We start from the raw sequence: 18,420 nt of genomic DNA on the forward strand, positions 1-18,420 counted from the left end.
TAGAGCGTTGTTATGTAACATCGCTGTGAGCTCCACAGCAGCTTGTTGGCTTTTCACTGATGACTCTTTTTCCAGTTTCAAAGGTTTCTGTCTTTTCAATGGCCTGTTAGGACTTTGAGTGATGCCGTGTCTCGCTAGCGCTCTGCAGTATGCAGATGAATGCTCTGTGCCTTGGGACAGGTCAGGCAGAGGTCAAAGTCTTTGGTCAGATCTTGAAGGTTAGAGTTCTACAGTGTGTGAACGAAGGCAAAGACAATGAGAGCGATCAGCTGAGGCTCTGAGGGTGCGGCTGTTGGAACGACACAGACGAGGAAGATCTGAGTCAATGTGTGTATTCAGAGCTCAACTGATTTACACTCATTCGTGCAAACATTCAGAGATAGTGTCTCTGACATCATAATCTGGAAATGTAATTCAGAATCTATTCCATCTTCTTTGTTGGTGTTGGACTGCTTGACTGAGGCGGTTGGCCTCAGATCAGTTTGCTGTCCTGCTCTTCCCCCTGCTGTACCACAGAGGGACTACCTGAAGCAGAAACACAGCAGATGTTGCGTCTGCAGCGGCTTTAGAAATGTTGGATTTGCTCTCTTTCTTTTTCCTGATCGCTTGGTCTCTTAGCTTCCTCTTCCTCCTCCTGTCTCTTCCTTCCGTTGTTCATTATTGACTTGGTCAGTAAAGTAGAGTCATGTTGTCTGATTGAAGAATAGTCAGTAAGCTGTAATCCGGCTTCTGGTGTCTGGACTCTAAGTGAGGGTCAGCAGGACAACCAGGCCCTCATTATTTAAGCTTTGATCATTATTCACACTGTGATACTCTGATCTGTTAAGCTGCTTGTTGAGTGGGTGGAGTTGTGGAGCAAATGTGAAGCACTCCTTCCTCCTCCGTCTGCTCCCACCTGAGAATGTGAGATATGGATCATAATTGAGGTTGTGATTCCCATATCGTAGGATTTTCCTCTCCCAAGGTTTCTTCCCCTTTTCCTTATACATTAAGTTGGTTTAGGGAATGTTTCCTTGTCTTCTTAGAGAGCTTTGGGCTGGATTGTGACCCGTTTGTTGCGTGGGCCTTTATATTGGGCTACACAAAGAAACTTGACTTAAACATTGAGAAATTGAGAAATGTTCCCCCTAGATGTTTGTCCACATCTGCCCTGTAGTTTGTTCTTCCATTAGTTTTGAATTTGATGAACAATAACCATCAGTATGTGTGTAATAACCAGATGTCCACATACTTTTGTCCACGTAACTCGTTTCCCATCTAACGGCCACATCTGGCCCCGCCCACCGCTGCCCAAACCGGAAGTTTAGCTGTTGTTGTCACACTGGAACAAAATGGCTGCTGCTCCGACTTTTTTTCAATGAAGACACTGATATTTCAATTTCATTTCGCTTTCTTGCATTGGACTCAAAGTCGCCCGCTATGCAACCTCGGAGGCCCGTCCGCCCCGTCCGCTCGGATTGACGCCGCTCTGTCGTCCCGTGTCTCCGCTGGCGTAAGTACGTTTAGCGCCGCTCGTAACTTGCAGCTTGCCAGGCAGCGGGCTAGCATGCTAGCGTTAGCCGCGTTAGCCTCCGTCAGGCACCAGCGAGCTTGTTGCTGCTGTGTGGACTCACGGACACCGGAGTTTAACGCCGACGAGCCGCACCGCCGCCAAGTCCACACACGCATTCGCACCGCTGCAGCGAGCCAGACACTACAGACTGTAAAAGTACTTTGATAAAACGGTTTATTCCCTTAAACTGGCCCCATGTTGTGTGTGAGCCGAGCTACCTGAGGCTCTCTGCTCTATCGTGTGTCTGCAGAACAACTTTACAAAGGCACGGGTTGCATGTGTGTGTTGCCTTTGTGGTGTTTCTGATTGCGCTGTGTGTGTGTGTTGTGTGCAGGCTGTGGATGGTCACGTTAGGAAGGTGACAGTGTGGGCAGAGAGGACAGACAGCACCGTCTACCGTCACCGCCCTGCAGCCGGCGGTGGACCACAATGGTGAGTTTGATCTTTGGCTTTGTTTGAGACTGCTTCTGCCTTTTTACACTCGGGAGAACACACACCGAGTGGCTCAGCAGCTCAGAATGTGATTATAAAGAGGGAAAGAATGAAGCAAATGCATAGCAACAAAAGGGCTGCAAAGCAAAGTATCAGTCAGGATGTGTGTACAATGCTTTTCTGAACCTTGCAAAGAGACGCAAAGAAAGAAGCTAGAAGAGTTGTGAATGATCCATGTTCAGTATTTAGAGCCATAACTTTAGTAAACAGTCATAAAGCAGTGATGGAGCATACACACTTCTTCACCTGTGCTTCTTGTCCTGTATGTAACAGCAGAGTGATGTCAGATGTTTATTACATTGTTACTGATAGAGAGATCACTGTCTGTGTCTTTTTCTGCAGAATGAGTCAAACCGTGCCTTGTTTCTATAGAAGAACCACAACTTCCTCTCTGCTTGGTTGATCAAAGCAGTAATGTGTGTGTGTTTGATGTTTTCAGCATCAGTTAAATGTTCTAGTTGAGGTTTTCCCTTCCTGCTGATTCTGGAGCCTTTTGATCTCAGGTCGCCGCCAAAAGATGGAATCCCAAACTCACTCCTAACTTTTCTCTGCCTTTTGTTCCATTTGAATTCTGTTTCCCCTCAGCAACAAATCTTGGAATATGCATTGGATCGAGCCGAGGTAAGAGACGCCACTCGGTCTAGTCAGTCTGCAGTGTGTGTGGACAAAAGAAGAGTTCAGTCAGTTGCTGTTAGATACACACGTGTAGTAACCCAGTGTGTTGTGTGTTCTTCAGTACATTGCAGAGAGTGCTCGCCAGCGGCCAGCCAAGAGAAGACTCTCATCGGGCGGGAGGAAGAGTTTATATCAGAAGCTCTATGAGCTTTATATAGATGAATGTGAGAAAGAGCCAGAGTTAAAGGTTGGTAACTTATAACTGTGTTATTGTTAATATGCATCAAGTCTCAGTCTGTGAGGAGTCTGTGTCCAATGTGTCTCTGTCTGTCCAATCTGTGTTGATGTGGATTGTGTCAATTCAACCCTTCAGTATGAAGATTGAATACTATTACTTCACACGAATCAATAGAGACATTTCCCAAACCATGACCTGTGATCCTAATGTGTCTGCATTTGTTTTGTGTTTCTTCCCCTGAAGAAATTAAGGAGAAATGTGAATCTACTGGAGAAGCTGGTGTCTCAGGAGTCGGTCTCATGTCTGGTGGTCAACCTGTACCCTGGGAATGAAGGCTACTCTCTAATGCTCAGGGGCAAGAATGGCTCGGGTAAGAGCAAGCTGCACACAGTTTACCTGTCCACCGTGAAGCTGAATGCTTTAAAGCCATAATGGTGAAGTTAGAGTCCCAGAAACTCCACACGTCATGAGACGGTTAAGCTTGTTTCAAAGGGAAAAGCTGGCAAAAACAACGATGCATTTTCTGGGAGGTGATTTTATTTAGCTTTCAGAAAGAGTTTCCACATTTTCCTAACTTCAGATCTTCCTCTTCCTCTGTTGACCTCCTGAAGCCCACAGCCTAAAGCTCCACCGCTAAACGCTCCAAGTTCACACAGTGTCAGAAGCATGTAAGGGCGTGTAGGTGACGGCTGAAGTAAGAACAGTGAGGTCACCATTAACACCTCACTGGGAAGTGAACCCTCGGAAAGTCCTGAGCGTAACGCAGCCCAAGCTAAGGGCAGGGAGGGGGCGAGGGAGGGAGGGAGGGAGGGAGCGAGGGAGCGAGGGAGGGGTCCAACACTGCTTACTTTCATCCAACACTGGGTTTCTCTTTGAGGGCTCTCCAGGCAGGAAATGATGTCGTAGCTTTGGCCATTTCAGCTTGAGTGAGTGAGTGAGTGAGTGAGTGAGTGAGGTGTCGGCTGAAACCCTGGCCCCCCCTCCCTCTGTGAAACACGCGGGGCCGCTTTCCCCTCAGTCTGGACTCGTTTGGATCATATTAGTATAAGGTTGTTGTGTTCTGCTGTGTACCATGACCGCCTGCTCTCTTATGTACTCTGTGTGTTTGTGCGTTTGTGTTTCCAGACTCTGAAACGATCCGTCTGCCGTATGAAGAGGGGGAACTGCTGGAGTACCTGGATGCAGAGGAGCTGCCTCCCATCCTGGTGGACCTGCTGGAGAAGTCACAGGTGTGTGTGTGTGTGTGTGTGTGTGTGTGTGTGTGTGTGTGTGTGTGTGTGTGTTGAGACACTTGTAAACACACGTGGGTTCTTGTGTTGGTTGTTTGTGCGTGTCCCTGTTGGTTGACCTTTGCCCTGGGCTCGTTGTGTTTCAGGTGAACATCTTCCACTGTGGCTGTGTGATCGTGGAGGTGAGAGACTACAGGCAGTGTGGGAACACCAAGATGCAAACTTATCAGAGCAGACACGTCCTGTTGAGACCCACCATGCAGGTATACACACACACACACACAACCTCCTTTAAAACACAAGGGGAAAGAGGTTTTGCTCTTAACCAAACTCTGTGGTCTTGTATTATTGTCTTAAATCTCTCTGAAACATAAAAGAAAGTGATTGAGAGACTGTTAGTTAGTTAGTTAGTTACTTACTTACTTACTTACTTACTTACTTACTGACTTACTGACTTACTTACTGACTTACTTACTGACTTACTTACCAAGCTGAGTTGTTTGTCTTTGGCCCTTCAGACTCTGATCTGTGACGTCCATGCCATGACCAGCGATCACCACAAATGGACCCAGGTGAAGCCTCATGTTCATCATCTCGTCTCATATCTAATGATCTTCTCCTGTAATGACTGATCACATACGAGGCAACACACCTTCTTCCTCTGCTGCACTCTTCTTACAGATTCAGATGAGCTAAAATAATAAAAATGTCCCGTATGTGAACTTTGTTGATCTCTTGCCTCTTTGTCTTCTGAGCAGGCGTTGAGTTAAATGTGTGTGTGTGTGTGTGTGTGTTCTCTGCAGGATGACAAACTGCAGCTGGAGAGTCAGTTGATTCTGGCCACCGCTGAGCCTCTGTGCCTGGACCCCTCCATCTCCGTCACGTGCACATCCAACCGCCTGCTGTACAACAAACAGAAGATGAACACTCGCTCCATGAAACGGTATGAACACACGAAGCTCAGAGGAAGGGATTCCAAGAATACGCTCGTGTGAAATAATAGAGAATGGAACTTCTGTTGCTGGGAAATGAAGGAAGCGGGCCTTATGAGTGTACTGAACGTGTGTGTGTGTGTGTGTGTGTGTTGCAGGTGTTTTAAGAGGCACTCTCGGGCGGCGCTGAACAGGCAGCAGGAGCTCTCCCACCTGCCGATGCCGCCGCAGCTCCGACTCTACGACTACCTGCAGAGGAGGAAGGAGAGGAAGCCGGCTCCTGTCATCGACCTCAAGATCTCCAAGATCGGAAACGTCAGTAACACAGTAACCTCCATACACTGTACACACACTGTGTACGTGTGTGTACGTGTGTGTACGTGTGTGTACGTGTGTGTACGTGTGTGTGTGTGTGTGTGTGTGTCTGTTTATACAGTGATATTCCTGTGTTGGGTGGAGATGTGGAGATGTTTCTCTCTGGCTCTTGTTTGTTCATTCCTCTCTTTGTTTTCCTCTCCTCTGCCTCCTGTCATCACTTACAGTGTGTTGACATGTGGAAACAGAACAACTGCCAGCTGAGTGTGCCCAAGGAAATAGATGTAAGTGGCCCTGCGCTCTTTAACACGCATACACACACACACACAGCACTCAAACGGGCCGAGCTGCTTCACACCCACAGAGCCTCATGAAGCCACAGTCAGCCTGATTGATCTGCTCCTGTGGTTGTAGGTGGAGAAGTACGCGGTGGTGGAGAAGTCCCTGCAGCTGGAGGACTCTCAGCCCACTGTGATCTGGCCCGCTGAGGTAAGCGCCGCGCTCTGGGAGGGTCCCGGTCCTTGGCGGTGGTTTGGCGTGTAGCGTTTAGGTGTCGCGGCCCGGAAGGGAAGTTAAACGGAACACGACTCTTTCTCACCGGCCCCATTATGAAAGAATAACACAGCCTCTCGCTACCAAATCCCATTTGTCTCTTTGACAATAAGAAAGGGATTGAAGCACAGAAACATTACTTTGGTAACGTTCTGCCAAATCTCACAGCTCCAGAACAGTGTGTGTTAGAAACTGAAACTTCTGCCCCAAGACTTTATGAGGAAAAATGGAAAAACAATACCCTGGAATACCGGGACAGCCAAGTCCAGTTAGAGTGGAGCCAGCATCACGTAGAGTCTGGGTCTCAGAGGGCTTCACTGGCCCACAGCACTGTACTGGCCCTGACATGTGAGAGAGAGAGGGAGAGAGTGAGAGGGAGGGAGAGAGAGGGAGAGAGAGGGAGGGAGAGAGAGAGGGGGGGGGAGAGAGAGAGGGAGAGGGAGAGAGTGAGAGGGAGGGAGAGAGAGGAAGAGAGAGAGAGAGAGAGGGAGGGAGGGAGAGGGAGAGAGGGAGAGAGAGAGAGAGAGAGGGAGAGAGAGAGAGGGAGGGAGAGAGAGAGAGAGAGAGAGGGAGGGAGAGAGGGAGGGAGGGAGAGGGAGAGAGAGGGAGAGAGAGAGGAGGAGGAGGGAGAGAGAGAGAGAGGGAGGGAGAGGGAGAGAGAGGGAGGGAGAGAGGGAGGGAGAGAGAGAGGGAGAGAGAGAGGGAGAGGGAGGGAGAGAGAGAGAGAGAGGGGGAGGGAGAAAGAGGGAGAAAGAGGGAGAGAGAAAGAGGAAGAGAGAGAGAGAGAGAGAGAGAGAGAGAGGGAGGGAGAGGGAGAGAGAGAGAGAGAGAGAGGGAGGGAGGGAGAGGGAGGGAGAAAGAGGGAGAGAGAGGGAGAGGGACAGAGAGAGAGAGAGAGAGAGGAGGGGGAAGAGAGAGAGAGAAAGAGATCCTCAGCTTACTAGAAGACGAGGATAGAAGCAAAAATACAGGGAAGTGTAAATAAATTCACGGCTGAAGTCCTGATCCAGTCCACAAAGATGTGATCATGATTAATCTTAAGGTCACTGAGGTCCAGTCCGACTCCATCCAGCGTCAAAATCAGTTAGATTGCTACAAACTCTGCCCAGCTGGACCTCACACTGTACTTCCTGTCACGGTGAAGCTCCTCTCATCCTCTTGTCTCTCCGACTTTTAAACGCACACACAGGAAGTTGTGGACGACTACACGTTTGAGTGCGAGGTGGGCGGCCAAGCCCAGAGGACCAAAGTGTCCATCTTCCAGACGATGGGAGACCCGCTGGTGTACGGGAAGATCTACTGTGCTAAAGAATCCAAAGCAGAGGAGGACAGCACCGACCTGAAGCTCATACACCCTCCGTAAGGAGTGTGTGTGTGTGTGTGTGTGTGTGTGTGTGTGTGTGTGTGTGTGTGTGTGTGTGTGTGTGTGTGTGTGTGTGTGTGTGTGTGTGTGTGTGTGTGTGTGTGTGTGTGTGTGTGTGTGTGTGTGTGTAACGTTGCCTCTCTTGTTTCCTTCTCCCCAGATTCCTCATAGGATCAAAGAAAGATGCCGACAGGTCAGATCTTCTTCCCTCCTGCATTAATGGAGTGATTAGAGATTACAGATGTTACAGATGTGTTATTCTTATTTGTCTTCTTCTCCCCCAGGTTTCTTACTCAGTATAAAGGAGTGTATGAGAGGGATGTGAAGTGTCAGGTGAAGATGTCCCATAACTCAGGCAGCGTGGCTCAGGCTCCTCCCTCCCCCAGCAAAGAGCCTGAGGTGAGTCCTGCTCCAGACCTCAGTGCTCCTTTACCTCAGTCAGCTCCCGGGGTTAACCCTGTAATCACACGCTTGTTTACATGCGGTCTCCAGGGTGATGGTTTCTCTGCACTGGTCCAGACGTCTGTGCTGGGAAAAGGGGTGAAGCACCGGCCTCCTCCCATCAAACTGCCTCCAGGACCGGGCAGCAGCTCCTCAGGTACGACCGCTGCTCCCCTCTCCTCAGCTGCTCCCCTCTCCTCCTCTGCTCCCCTCTCCTCCTCTGCTCCCCTCTCCTCCTCTGCTCCCCTCTCCTCCTCTGCTCCCCTCTCCTCAGCTGCTCCCCTCTCCTCAGCTGCTCCCCTCTCCTCCTCTGCTCCCCTCTCCTCCTCTGCTCCCCTCTCCTCAGCTGCTCCCCTCTCCTCCTCTGCTCCCCTCTCCTCAGCTGCTCCCCTCTCCTCCTCTGCTCCCCTCTCCTCCGCTGCTCCCCTCTCCTCCTCTGCTCCCCTCTCCTCCTCTGCTCCCCTCTCCTCAGCTGCTCCCCTCTCCTCCTCTGCTCCCCTCTCCTCAGCTGCTCCCCTCTCCTCCTCTGCTCCCCTCTCCTCCTCTGCTCCCCTCTCCTCAGCTGCTCCCCTCTCCTCAGCTGCTCCCCCTTCCTCAGCTGCTCCCCTCTCCTCAGCTGCTCCCCTCTCCTCAGCTGCTCCCCTCTCCTCCGCTGCTCCCCTCTCCTCAGCTGCTCCTCTCTCCTCAGCTGCTCCCCTCTCCTCAGCTGCTCTGTACCATGACACTGCACAAACACTGTGTTCAGCAGCATAACAGACATAAAACAAAGGGTTAAATGACCTCGTACAGGAGGATCTCTCACCTGTAAGCTCCTCCCTGTCCCTGCTCAGCTCCTCTTTGTTCCTCAGGTAATCCATATAGTTCCCAAACCACCAGTGGTCTCCTCAAGTGTCCTACGCCTCCTCCTGCCAAAGGCCAGACTCTGAACAGGAAGCACTCCATAGAGCTGGGCCAGGTGGGCCTGCTGTCCCCCGCCTCCCTCTCGCCCTTGAGCTCGGCACAGAGTGAGTACAGACACACCTGCCTCTCTCTCTCTCATGGGGCGAGCTCACAGTGGTGACAGTGACACCAGCTCGTCTCAGAGCGCCCACAGAGCTGAGCAGGGAGAAAACATGACCTTCATGATGTCATCGTGTCAAAATGTGGAACAGCACAGAAGTGTCAGGATGAATCACACACACACACACACACACACACACACACTTCCCATTCTAAGTGTAACCAGCTGTCACGGAGTGAAGCTTTGGCGTGATGAGAGCGATCAATCTCTCCACATCTTTGTGTCCCTGCTGTATTTCCATAAACCTGCAAAGCCAAAGATGTGATCACACAAAGTAGAGTCCAGTTCTAATGGTGCCTCATTATGTGTGCCTCCCCTCTTGTGCTCCAGGATCAGGGACCCCCAAGCCCTCGCCCCCAACGCCCACCAACACGCCGTGCTCCACGCCGCACCCCGCCGACTCCCTGGGCGCTCCTCTCTCCGTGACGCCCACGCCTTCAGACCCCCCCATGGTTCAGGCTCAGCCGACCCTCCTGGCCCCTTTCTCCCAGCAGCAGCTGGCTCTGAGCCAGCCCCTCCCCGTCATGACCATTCCCCTGCCCACCATGGGAACGTCCATCACCACGGGAACCACCGCCTCACCGGTCATGGCCAACGCCGCGGGCCTTAACTTCATCAATGTCGTGAGCTCCGTCTGGTAAGAACACATCTGTCTCTCTTTGTGTTTGTGTTCTTCCTGTCCGAGCCGTTTGATTCTCACTCACGCTGCCCGGTTGTGCTGCAGCAGTCCACAGACGCTCATGACCGGCCCCAACCCCATGCTGGGTCCGAGCCTCAACCTGAGTGGAATCCTGCCACCTGGAGGTTTGATGCCCACCATGCAGTCTGCAGCACAGACCGGTAAGTTATCACCACACACACACACACACACACACACACACACACACACACTCCTCACTGGCACACACACACTGATACAGATGCTGCAGTATTCATTCAGCAGCAGGGTGGAGGTTAATACACCGGCACAGAACAAACCAGTGACCAGCTGTCTCACCGTGTGTGTCTGTGTGTGTGTCTGTGTGTGTGTCTGTGTCTGTGTGTGTGTGTGTGTGTGTGTGTGTGTGTGTGTGTGTGTGTGTGTGTGTGTGTGTGTGTGTGTGTGTGTGTTCCAGGGAGTCCCTTTGGCCTGAACAGCAGTGCCGGGTTGAGACCTCTGAACCTCCTGCAGGTACGCCCGTCTCACTCTGTAGCTCTGCGAGCAGCGTGTGTCCATATTTGTTGACTGATCTGTTAATCCTCCTCTCTTTCCTTCCACATACGTCTGCATCAATCATTTCCTTCTATCTCTCCTCTCTCCATTCAACCCTCTTCTCTCCTCCCCTCTCTGTGTGTGTGTGTGTGTGTGTGTGTGTGTGTGTGTGTGTGTGTGTGTGTGTGTGTGTGTGTGTGTGTGTGTGTGTGTGTGTGTGTGTGTGTGTGTGTGTGTGTGTGTGTGTGTGTGTGTGTGTAGATCCCCACTGGTCCTCTCATCTTCAACCCTCTGCAGCAGCAGCAGCTGTCTCAGTTCTCTCCTCAGCAGAGTCAGTCGGCCACTTCCAGCCCTCAGCAGCAGGGGGAGACGGTGAGAGACACACACACACACACACACACACACACACACACATCTGTCTGCAGGCACACAGTCAGGAGGATAAACAGCAGCATATATTGAATCTCTAATAAAAACATGATATTGGCTTTTTTTCATAACGGAAAATTCCTCAAAACGCCAGAACAAAAGAAAAAGAGCAGAAACGCCAACTGCAGATCAGAAACACATTTTTAGCGGGAACATTTTGATTGTATCTGGAAATGCAGCTTTGCTCTTACATCACAACCTCCTTCAGGTTGTGTGGAGAGAAATCAGGGTTTTTACTTTTATGAATTTTGCAGTGGAAGAGTCTGAGATCAATCATTTAGTTTTGTTACATTTATTTATTTATTCAACAATTAATTGAGAATGAAAAGCGACTGGGTTGTAGTTTGCGTTCAGGTCCACTCAGGTCCATCTGAAGGACCTTCTGATGTCTCTGCAGCTTGACTGAATATAATATGAAAGTACAAAATGACATTTCTAGTCAAAACGAGTCCAGACACTCGTCCTGCTGTGATGAGACACGAAACCTGAAGCCAACAGAGTAATGACTGAAACTGGACCCGCTTCAGAACCAGAATGTGAGCGTCCTTGGGTGGGCTCGCCTGCTCGTCTGAGTCGGGACCTGAAGCACGGTGGAAAATCAGAGAGATGACCTCACGATGGTCCAGATGCTCCTCATCACACATCTGTGAGCAAATCCAGAGGTGCCAAGCGTTGCCAGGACGACTCATGAGCATCTAAGGGCCCCGACGGACCAGAGCAGAGAAACTCACCGGCATGGAATCTGAGAAAAGCTCAATCGGGATCAACTCTTAAATCCGTTCTGTGCTTAAAGCAGAAACGTGAAGATCTTGAGGTCACATCAGAGTTCACTGACCAGCTGGATGTCAGACTGCTGCTGTTTCTCCTGACCTCTGTCCTTAAACGTAAACCTGTGTTGTGATTGACAGGGCGATCAGGGGGCGGAGCAAAGCTTAGGAAACCAACAGACGGCCGTCATCAACCTGGGAGTGGGAGGCTTCATGTCTCCACAGGCAGCAGGTAGGAGGCGTGCTCACACACACACACACACACACACACACACACACACACACACACACACACACACACACACACACACACACACAGGCACCATTGGTCCTCATCCGGTCTCAAACTAACTGACACTAATGAGATGAGTCACTGATGTGTTGATGAGTGTGTTGCGTGTGCCTCAGGTTGTGTAGATGAGTGGAGCAGTCAGGTAAATACCTCTGTCAGGAAGGAGAAACTCAACCTCCACTTCTTCTTCTCTGCTACATTCTCTCTCTTTTTTTCTTTTTCTGTTGTGTTCCCCCCCCCCCCCCCTTATTTGTCTTCTTTCCTTAACCCCCCCCCCCCCATGTTGTTTACCTCATCTCCACTCCTGCTCCCCTGCAATCCCCCCCTCTACCTTCTCACCCTCCACCCCCCCACCTCCTCCCCCCTTTTGCCTGCACATCTCCTCTCTCTCTCTCTCTCTCTCTCTCTCTCTCTCTCTCTCTCTCTCTCTCTCTCTCTCTCTCTCTCTCTCTCTCTCTCTCTCTCCATGATATCGTACTCCATCCCTTCCTCTCCCTGTCTCCCCTTTGCCCTCACCTCCTTCCCTGTGGGGCTCCCTCTCTCCCTCCTCCCCTCCCCCCCCTTAGTGCTGTCCCAGTTGGGCTGTGGGCTGGACGGGTCTGGGCCCCAGCTGCCTTCTCCAAGGCTCCAGCAGCAGCACCAGCCACAGATCCAAGTAATACAGCAACTTTACCACCTGTCTACACACACACACACACACACACCGCTGCAGGAGCCTCAGCTGCCAGCTCTCCTTGCTTCTGTCTGTCGGCGGGTGTTTGCTGTGCTGCTAAACTCTCAGGGCTCTAGGTGAAGTTTCTTTAACCCTTAGAGGTCGACCACAATCGGCCCTGCTGGGACTCACCCTGCACACACACACACACACACTTATATATCAGCATCACACACACAACATAAAGGGTTACACTCTAGTGTCAGTCTGCCACATGTCTTGGAGTTATATTTTTGTTAGTCATAAACTTCCATCTAAGTGTTTTCAGCTTCCGTGTTCATTTTTGTGCAAATCAATGCTTTCCTCATAACATTAGAGCCAGGAGCACAGCTGTACACCTCAAAGGGTTCATTTCATCTGGACTTTTAAAGATGCGAACCCTTTCAGTCGATCAGATTCATCAGAGGGAAGATTTAAAATCATTTTATTTGTAAACATGAAGTAATTAAGTTAGAATATTCTGTAAAAGATGTAAATGAAGATCCTGGTTAGTTTCAGTCCAGAGGATTCTTCTTCTCCTGCTAACTTGAACGGAACCTGAAGCTTCACACATCTCACTCCTGCTCTTCATCCGGCTCGTCTTCACCTCCTCTGTTGTTGTCGTTGCCTCACCGTGTTGCTCCTCCTCCTCCTCTCGCCCGCTCCATCCTGTGTTGTGTGTTTGGTGATCACATGTTTGACACGCAGAGCAGCAGAGGCATGTTCTCACACAGTTACACTCAGTGAGCACAGCGGTGTTGAGGTATTAATGAATCTGTACCCGGGGTTGAAGTTGCTGACTTACTCTGAGCAGGAAGCGCGGTGGCTAAGCTGCATGTCGTCTCCGGGGGCCGCAGACACAACTTCCTGTCTCCAGAACGCCACTGGTGCTGCTTGACCGTTTCCTGCCTCACGACCTGACCCCGCCCGCCCCTGAACCTGTCTCCCCTGCTTCCTCTCCCCTCCCTCTGCACCCCCCCCCCCCCCCATTAACCACTCCTCTCTGTTTTCTCCACACACTCCTCTTAGCTTCACTAACGCTAACCCGCTCAGACAACCATCCAAGCTTAGACTTCCTGATTGGATTTGCAGCGAGGGATTCTGGTGCCGGCGATTGTCTCTCAGTCTTTCCGCACACATTCACTGCTTAAACGTTAGCAGCCACTGATGAAGCTGTGCTTTGTGTCGTGGAGCTGTAATCCTCTCTAACAGGCTTGTTTGTTGTTTTCTCCGCACCGCACAGTTGCAATTCTTGCAGCGCCAAATGCAGCAGCAGCAGCAGCAAATGGCTATGGGAGCGGCGGCGGCGGCGGCGGCGGCTCAGCAGGGGGCGGGGCCTCGGCAGCATACCGCCAACCAACCAAGAAGTAAGAGGAAGAGGAGCACGCCGCAGCCCCTCCCTAAATCATGACAAGACGACACGAGGACACCGACGATCAATACTGTGCTCTCTGACCGCAGGCAAAAAAAGACTTTTGTCCTTTTGTTTGTCTTTTTCTAGCTGACAAGTGTAACGATTTGTATGTAAAGGTTTGGTTTTGGAGAACCCAAACTGTGTTCCACCATAGAAGCTATGGTTTTTATAACAGGGAGCCCAACACTTTAGAGAACCTCACGGCTATTTTTAGAGATGAAACAGAAGAAGAGGGTTCTGACGGCTCGGGGGCTTCCACAAGAATATATATTCCCCCCCCTTCAGGAAGACTTGTACTACTCTAAGGAGACCCTGTGGACTGAGAGGCTCGTTCATGCACAGTATCAGGAGTCCTCACGAGCCTCCTCCTCCTCCTCCTCTTCGCTCCGGCGTCCTTTAAGCACGGATCCCAACTCAGCTCCTTCACGCCAAATCCTCCGCACGACCATGACATGTGAAAAAAATAAATGCAAATCTGACCTTTGGGGCGGTGCCTGGAGGGGGCGGGGGGGGTAGGGGGGGGACGGCCCTCTACCTCTGTCTGTCGGACGTCTTCTTCACTCTGAGATCCATCCGGACGCAGGGCTCCTCCTCCTCCTCCTCCCAGGACTCCAGGTCCTACATGCAAAGACGGCCCATCTGCTTTTGTACAGCACATTTTCAAACAGGCGTTTCCTCTGACGTGGGTCCGGAGCCATGAGCGCCCGAGTTCTTACCAGATGAAGCCTGATGAGTGCGTGTGAGACATTTCTGGACACTGAGAATAATTTTTTAAGCAGTCTTTGTCAGCAGTTTTATTGTTATTAAAAAAAAAGAATATATATTGACAGTGGAAAATACAGCTTTTAGATAAACGTCTCGTCTGCGGCTCTTTTGTTATTCGGCTGTTTTCACGCTCTGTGTCACTTTGTGGACGAGCTTCTGGATCTCTCTCTGCCGCCCGGTCGCTCGCCTGATGCATTCCTGGAGCTTCTCTCCGGACAGCGACGTCCCGCCTGAGGCAGAAGCAAACATGATGGGAAGAAGCGACACTGTTAATACATTCAGTTAAAGCAAAGCTACAACAGTCATAGTGGTCTGATTAACAAGGTTTCCATGGTAATGAACACTCTGTAAACGTTATAGAACTTGAAAGTGTGTCTTCTGAAACCTGGAAGTCCTATGGAAAATGATGAAAGATCCCAAATGTTTTCTAAAACCTCATTTTCATGGTTAATAGTTGTAATCCTGCAGCCGAATGATTATAGGAAGAAAAGATCAAAACATGGAGGTGCAGAAGATCAGAACACTGCTTCTCTTCTTTAAGGTCACAGCTGTTTAGAAGAGTTTATGATCTGTAAATGTGTCTTCATCAGCTGTTTGGAATTGAACTAGATCTTAACTCAGGTGTGGAAAGATCAATACTTCTATACAAGTGAAGGTTTGAAGGTATTTGATGTTCTGATTGGCCTATGTTGCCATTGCAGGGACTAATAATGTGGATTCCCTCTGTGTGCGTGTGCGTGTGTGTGTGTGTGTGTGTGTGTGTGTGTGTGTGTGTGAGCGGGGAGTCTGACCTGGTTTGTGTACGGAGCAGAGCCGCTCCTCCTCGTCCGTCACCACAGTGAGCTGAGCGCTGCACAGACTCTCCTCCTCGGCTGTGGGATCCACGACCAGGATGGAGCTGAGCAGAAGAAGGTAGGGCAGGTCACACACACGCCCATGACGGGGAGACAGACTCCATCTTATTCACTTACTCATCAAAGACGCAGAAAGAGGCGGCGACCGGATGCTTGTGAATCCGCAGCCCCTTCCTCTTCTCTATGTTCACCTGTGGTTCACTCGTCTCCGTGCCGACTGTGACCTCTGGTAGCGTAGCTGTGGGGAGCAGAGACTGAGGCTCATACACAGACCGAGGATGAGAGGAATCAAAGGTGACGCCTGTCCTGTGTGCCTCATCTTAATCTGCTAGATCAATGGATGAAGTTATGGATCTGGGCTTTAGTGAAAGTCTGCTTACTGTTCTTCAGAGCAGCCAGCAGGGCGATGATGCAGGCGTCCAGCAGGTTCCCATCATAGTCCAGACACATGATGTCACAGTAGAGCACCCAGCAGAGCTACGACACAAACCCGGACAATCAGGACCACAAGTCACACACACACACACACTCTCTAACAGCACAGTTGTGTGTTCATCAATTTACCTTTGCTCGATCAATGCACAGCTCCTCTGTTTGGATCACCTCAGAGCTACAACAGGGAAAACAAACCTTTGATTAAAACACACACACACACACACACACACACACACACAAAGCAGTTGAGACGAGCAGTGTGTGTGTGTTTTTGGGATTCGCTCAAACCTCTCGATGACGTCGGCGATGAACTGGCTGGCGGCCTGGGCCTGTTCGCTCGGAGGGCCCGGCCGGAAGCGAGACGAGCACAAAGGCGGCAGGTCCACATTAGGAACTAACACAGGAGGAAACGATGATGATGATGGTACAGTCCATGAAAGAACTCTGCACCACAGTTAGTCTCTGTTTTTGCTCTCCAGTACTCACCGATGTAACCTTTGCCCGGTGCCTCCACTGTTGGGTTTGCTAACTCCTGTGGAAGAAGAAACCACAGACTGAGAAATGCATCTTCACTGGTGATCAGGGGCTGAAAGGGTTAAAGCACAGAGCATGCTGAGGCCTTAAATGTTCAATGTCGTTAGAATCATTTAGGGTTTTAATATCTTCACGTTTATTTGAGAATCTAGTTCCATAATCTGAGACATTAATGAGTGGAGGAAATTGGGAAAGAAAGAAATAAACAAAAATGGGAATAATTGCCGAAAATATACAAAATCATCAACCGGCCTGAAGAGTTACAGCATCTAAAGTGTTAAAGTGCTGTGTGCATTATTTACCGCTTTGATCCCACAGATGATTGTCGTGTTTCCAACCTTCACCAGGGCCGAGCCGTCTGCTGTGGAGATGGACCCTGAACGCAGCACACAGACACGTTCAGGTACACACACACACACACTCCAGTATCTTCACACTGACCTGTGGCTCGTCTGACTGCTCACCTATGTTCAGTGTTGTGGTTCTGAAGTCTCCCAGTTCTCTTCCATCAGGCCGACAGTTTTCCTTCTGTTGATTGATTAGATGATCAGACTTCATGAAAACTCTGTAGTTAATAAATCAACCAGCTGAATGTGAACCAAAGACACTGACCAGGAAGCTCCTGTGGTACTCCAGAGGCTCAGCAGTCCTTCAACACACAAACAAGTCAATCAAGATGTAAACAAACAAGTCTGTACAGATTGAACAGCGGTCGATTGATTTGGCGGCGATCGGTTCTGCATTTTCTAACGACGATCACAAACCATCAACCGCTCATTGTTAATTTACATTATTTCAGTCTTATCATGTGATTGTATAGATTGAAGTCTCAAATCAGACTGTCAGTATGTCAGAACTCTCACAGTCTCACTAAAACATCTTCCTCCTTTACGTTTCTAATTGCGATCAAAGGTCGATATTGATCCAACGCGTCCCATAGTGATCTCGTAGCACGGAGGGTAAAATAAGCACATTTATGAAATAATGCGTTAGGAAAATCCACAATCTTACTTGAAACCAGCCGCCATGATGTTTTGATAAACCACGTGGGTTCGGTGTCCGGACTACGGGAGGCGCTAGGACTCAGTTCAGACTTAAACTAACTAACAAACGTCAGCTTGTAAAACATTTAATTATTATTAAATTTGATGAAATTAATAAATTGAATGAAATTCGATAACCTTAATATGATTACTTGGCCCATTTGATTAAAAGTCGTAATTTTGTTCTAATATTCCAGGTTATTGGCTCGTTTTCATATTTTCTTCATGGTCCTAACATTCTATCGTAATTTAATCTCGTAACATTTTGACTTTGTTTCTCCAGAGCATTGTTCCTTTACTCAGGTAACATAATAACTTAAATCTCTTCTTTATTTTCCCTCACAGTGACCCAAATAACGCTCTTACTGTTCCCCCTTCCGGCCACCAGGGGGCAGTGTGAGTATCTGTGCCGGTTTCCTCTCTGTCGCGCCAGGCTGTGATGATGTGTCGGCGAGAGAACCAAACGTCTGTCACTTCCGCGTTTGCGTTGTGTTGACTTGTGATTGGCAGAGTTCACCTGGACCGAATGGACTCACGGTAATGGACTCACACCGACTCTGACTCTAAACCACCGTGTAAACTCCCGCTTCCTTCAGGTTTAGCGGCCACCGGACGGAGGTTCCGGGCCCAGCAGCGGGCCGAGCAGCGGGGCTGAGCGGGCCGGTTAGCTGACACTTCCCCGGGCCGCAGGGTGCCTCTGTGAGGATGGAGCTCCTCTGTGATTTGGTTCAGGCTCTGGTTGCTCTGGCAGCTGCTGGTTTCATTGTGGTGAGTGCACTCAGTGTGATCGGTGCTGCGTTTCAGGAGAGGATGAAGTTGGTTCTGTATTAGTTCTGCTGCTCTGAATCTGAATCCGCCTCTGAAACTCATCAAACTCTCCTAGTTTATGTTTTAGTTTGATGATGTAGTGTTAACATGATTTTTGTTTTGATGAATTTTAAAAAACAAAACTTTAATAGTGCGGAACTTTACTGTCGTCCAAGTTTGACGGCGTCCAGGTGTAACTGTCTGAAGTGAGTTTGCATTGAGCGATGAATGCAAATAGGAGAACGGTGTCACATCTGAACTGAGTCTAAGCAGCACTCAGACTCAGCAGGTCCAACTCTAACTGGACCTTTAGGTTCTGGAGCTTCACCTGTAGAGTTCTGAAGTTTCTGCACATCTAAGTTGTCCAGGTTTGAGCCGTCAGACTGAGTTTGAGGAGGCGGAGCTGTG

General features: G+C 49.8%; 3 protein-coding genes across 5 annotated transcripts in view; 2 read left to right on the top strand and 1 right to left on the bottom strand.

Moving 5' to 3' along the window:
• The first annotated feature begins 1,321 nt into the window (after positions 1-1,321).
• supt20 (SPT20 homolog, SAGA complex component) lies at positions 1,322-14,042 on the top strand. 3 transcript variants are annotated; one of them, XM_076170603.1, is made up of 24 exons: positions 1,322-1,496; positions 1,887-1,984; positions 2,630-2,665; positions 2,781-2,906; positions 3,141-3,267; positions 4,023-4,126; positions 4,273-4,389; positions 4,645-4,698; positions 4,930-5,069; positions 5,217-5,373; positions 5,601-5,657; positions 5,788-5,862; positions 7,115-7,284; positions 7,449-7,481; positions 7,573-7,687; positions 7,781-7,886; positions 8,578-8,733; positions 9,120-9,426; positions 9,514-9,629; positions 9,905-9,960; positions 10,243-10,353; positions 11,319-11,409; positions 12,036-12,124; positions 13,404-14,042. In XM_076170603.1, the coding sequence occupies exons 2-24, from the start codon at positions 1,982-1,984 to the stop codon at positions 13,569-13,571; spliced, it is 2,514 nt and encodes an 837-aa protein (XP_076026718.1). In that variant the 5' UTR covers positions 1,322-1,496; positions 1,887-1,981; the 3' UTR covers positions 13,572-14,042. The 3 variants fall into 3 exon arrangements, with proteins under 3 accessions (XP_076026718.1, XP_076026717.1, XP_076026719.1); XM_076170602.1 differs by having other exon boundaries at positions 1,322-1,492; XM_076170604.1 differs by lacking the exon at positions 12,036-12,124 and having other exon boundaries at positions 1,322-1,492.
• Positions 14,043-14,231: 189 nt separating this feature from the next.
• Positions 14,232-17,249, bottom strand: exosc8 (exosome component 8). Its single transcript, XM_076170605.1, has 11 exons — positions 17,174-17,249; positions 16,775-16,811; positions 16,627-16,690; positions 16,465-16,538; positions 16,115-16,160; positions 15,917-16,022; positions 15,758-15,803; positions 15,574-15,670; positions 15,311-15,431; positions 15,131-15,237; positions 14,232-14,569 (listed from the first exon to the last, which is right to left on the bottom strand). Exons 1-11 carry the CDS (start codon positions 17,188-17,190, stop codon positions 14,451-14,453), a joined length of 834 nt encoding a protein of 277 aa, XP_076026720.1. The 5' UTR covers positions 17,191-17,249; the 3' UTR covers positions 14,232-14,450.
• Positions 17,250-17,626: 377 nt separating this feature from the next.
• alg5 (ALG5 dolichyl-phosphate beta-glucosyltransferase) overlaps positions 17,627-18,420 on the top strand; it is a 4,155-nt gene continuing 3,361 nt past the window's right edge. The window contains exon 1 of the mRNA XM_076170612.1: positions 17,627-17,973. Coding sequence (XP_076026727.1) covers positions 17,911-17,973 — 63 coding nt within the window. The 5' untranslated portion in view covers positions 17,627-17,910. The remainder of the gene's footprint in view (positions 17,974-18,420) is intronic.

The sequence above is a fragment of the Genypterus blacodes genome, unplaced genomic scaffold, assembly GCF_046128005.1.
Source record: "Genypterus blacodes isolate CSIRO-AG114 ecotype Tasmania unplaced genomic scaffold, CSIRO-AGI_Gbla_v1 ptg000225l_1, whole genome shotgun sequence".
In the NCBI taxonomy this organism is placed as follows: Eukaryota; Metazoa; Chordata; class Actinopteri; order Ophidiiformes; family Ophidiidae; genus Genypterus; species Genypterus blacodes.

Bases quoted from the DNA above. Each gene is read 5' to 3' on its own strand.
- supt20 (XM_076170603.1), top strand. The intron at 2,907-3,140 runs GTTGGTAACTTA...CTTCCCCTGAAG, and splicing joins AGAAAGAGCCAGAGTTAAAG to AAATTAAGGAGAAATGTGAA. The intron at 8,734-9,119 runs GTGAGTACAGAC...CTTGTGCTCCAG, and splicing joins GCCCTTGAGCTCGGCACAGA to GATCAGGGACCCCCAAGCCC.
- exosc8 (XM_076170605.1), bottom strand. The intron at 16,691-16,774 runs GTCAGTGTCTTT...ATCAATCAACAG, and splicing joins AGTACCACAGGAGCTTCCTG to AAGGAAAACTGTCGGCCTGA. The intron at 15,804-15,916 runs GTTTGAGCGAAT...TCCCTGTTGTAG, and splicing joins ATCGCCGACGTCATCGAGAG to CTCTGAGGTGATCCAAACAG.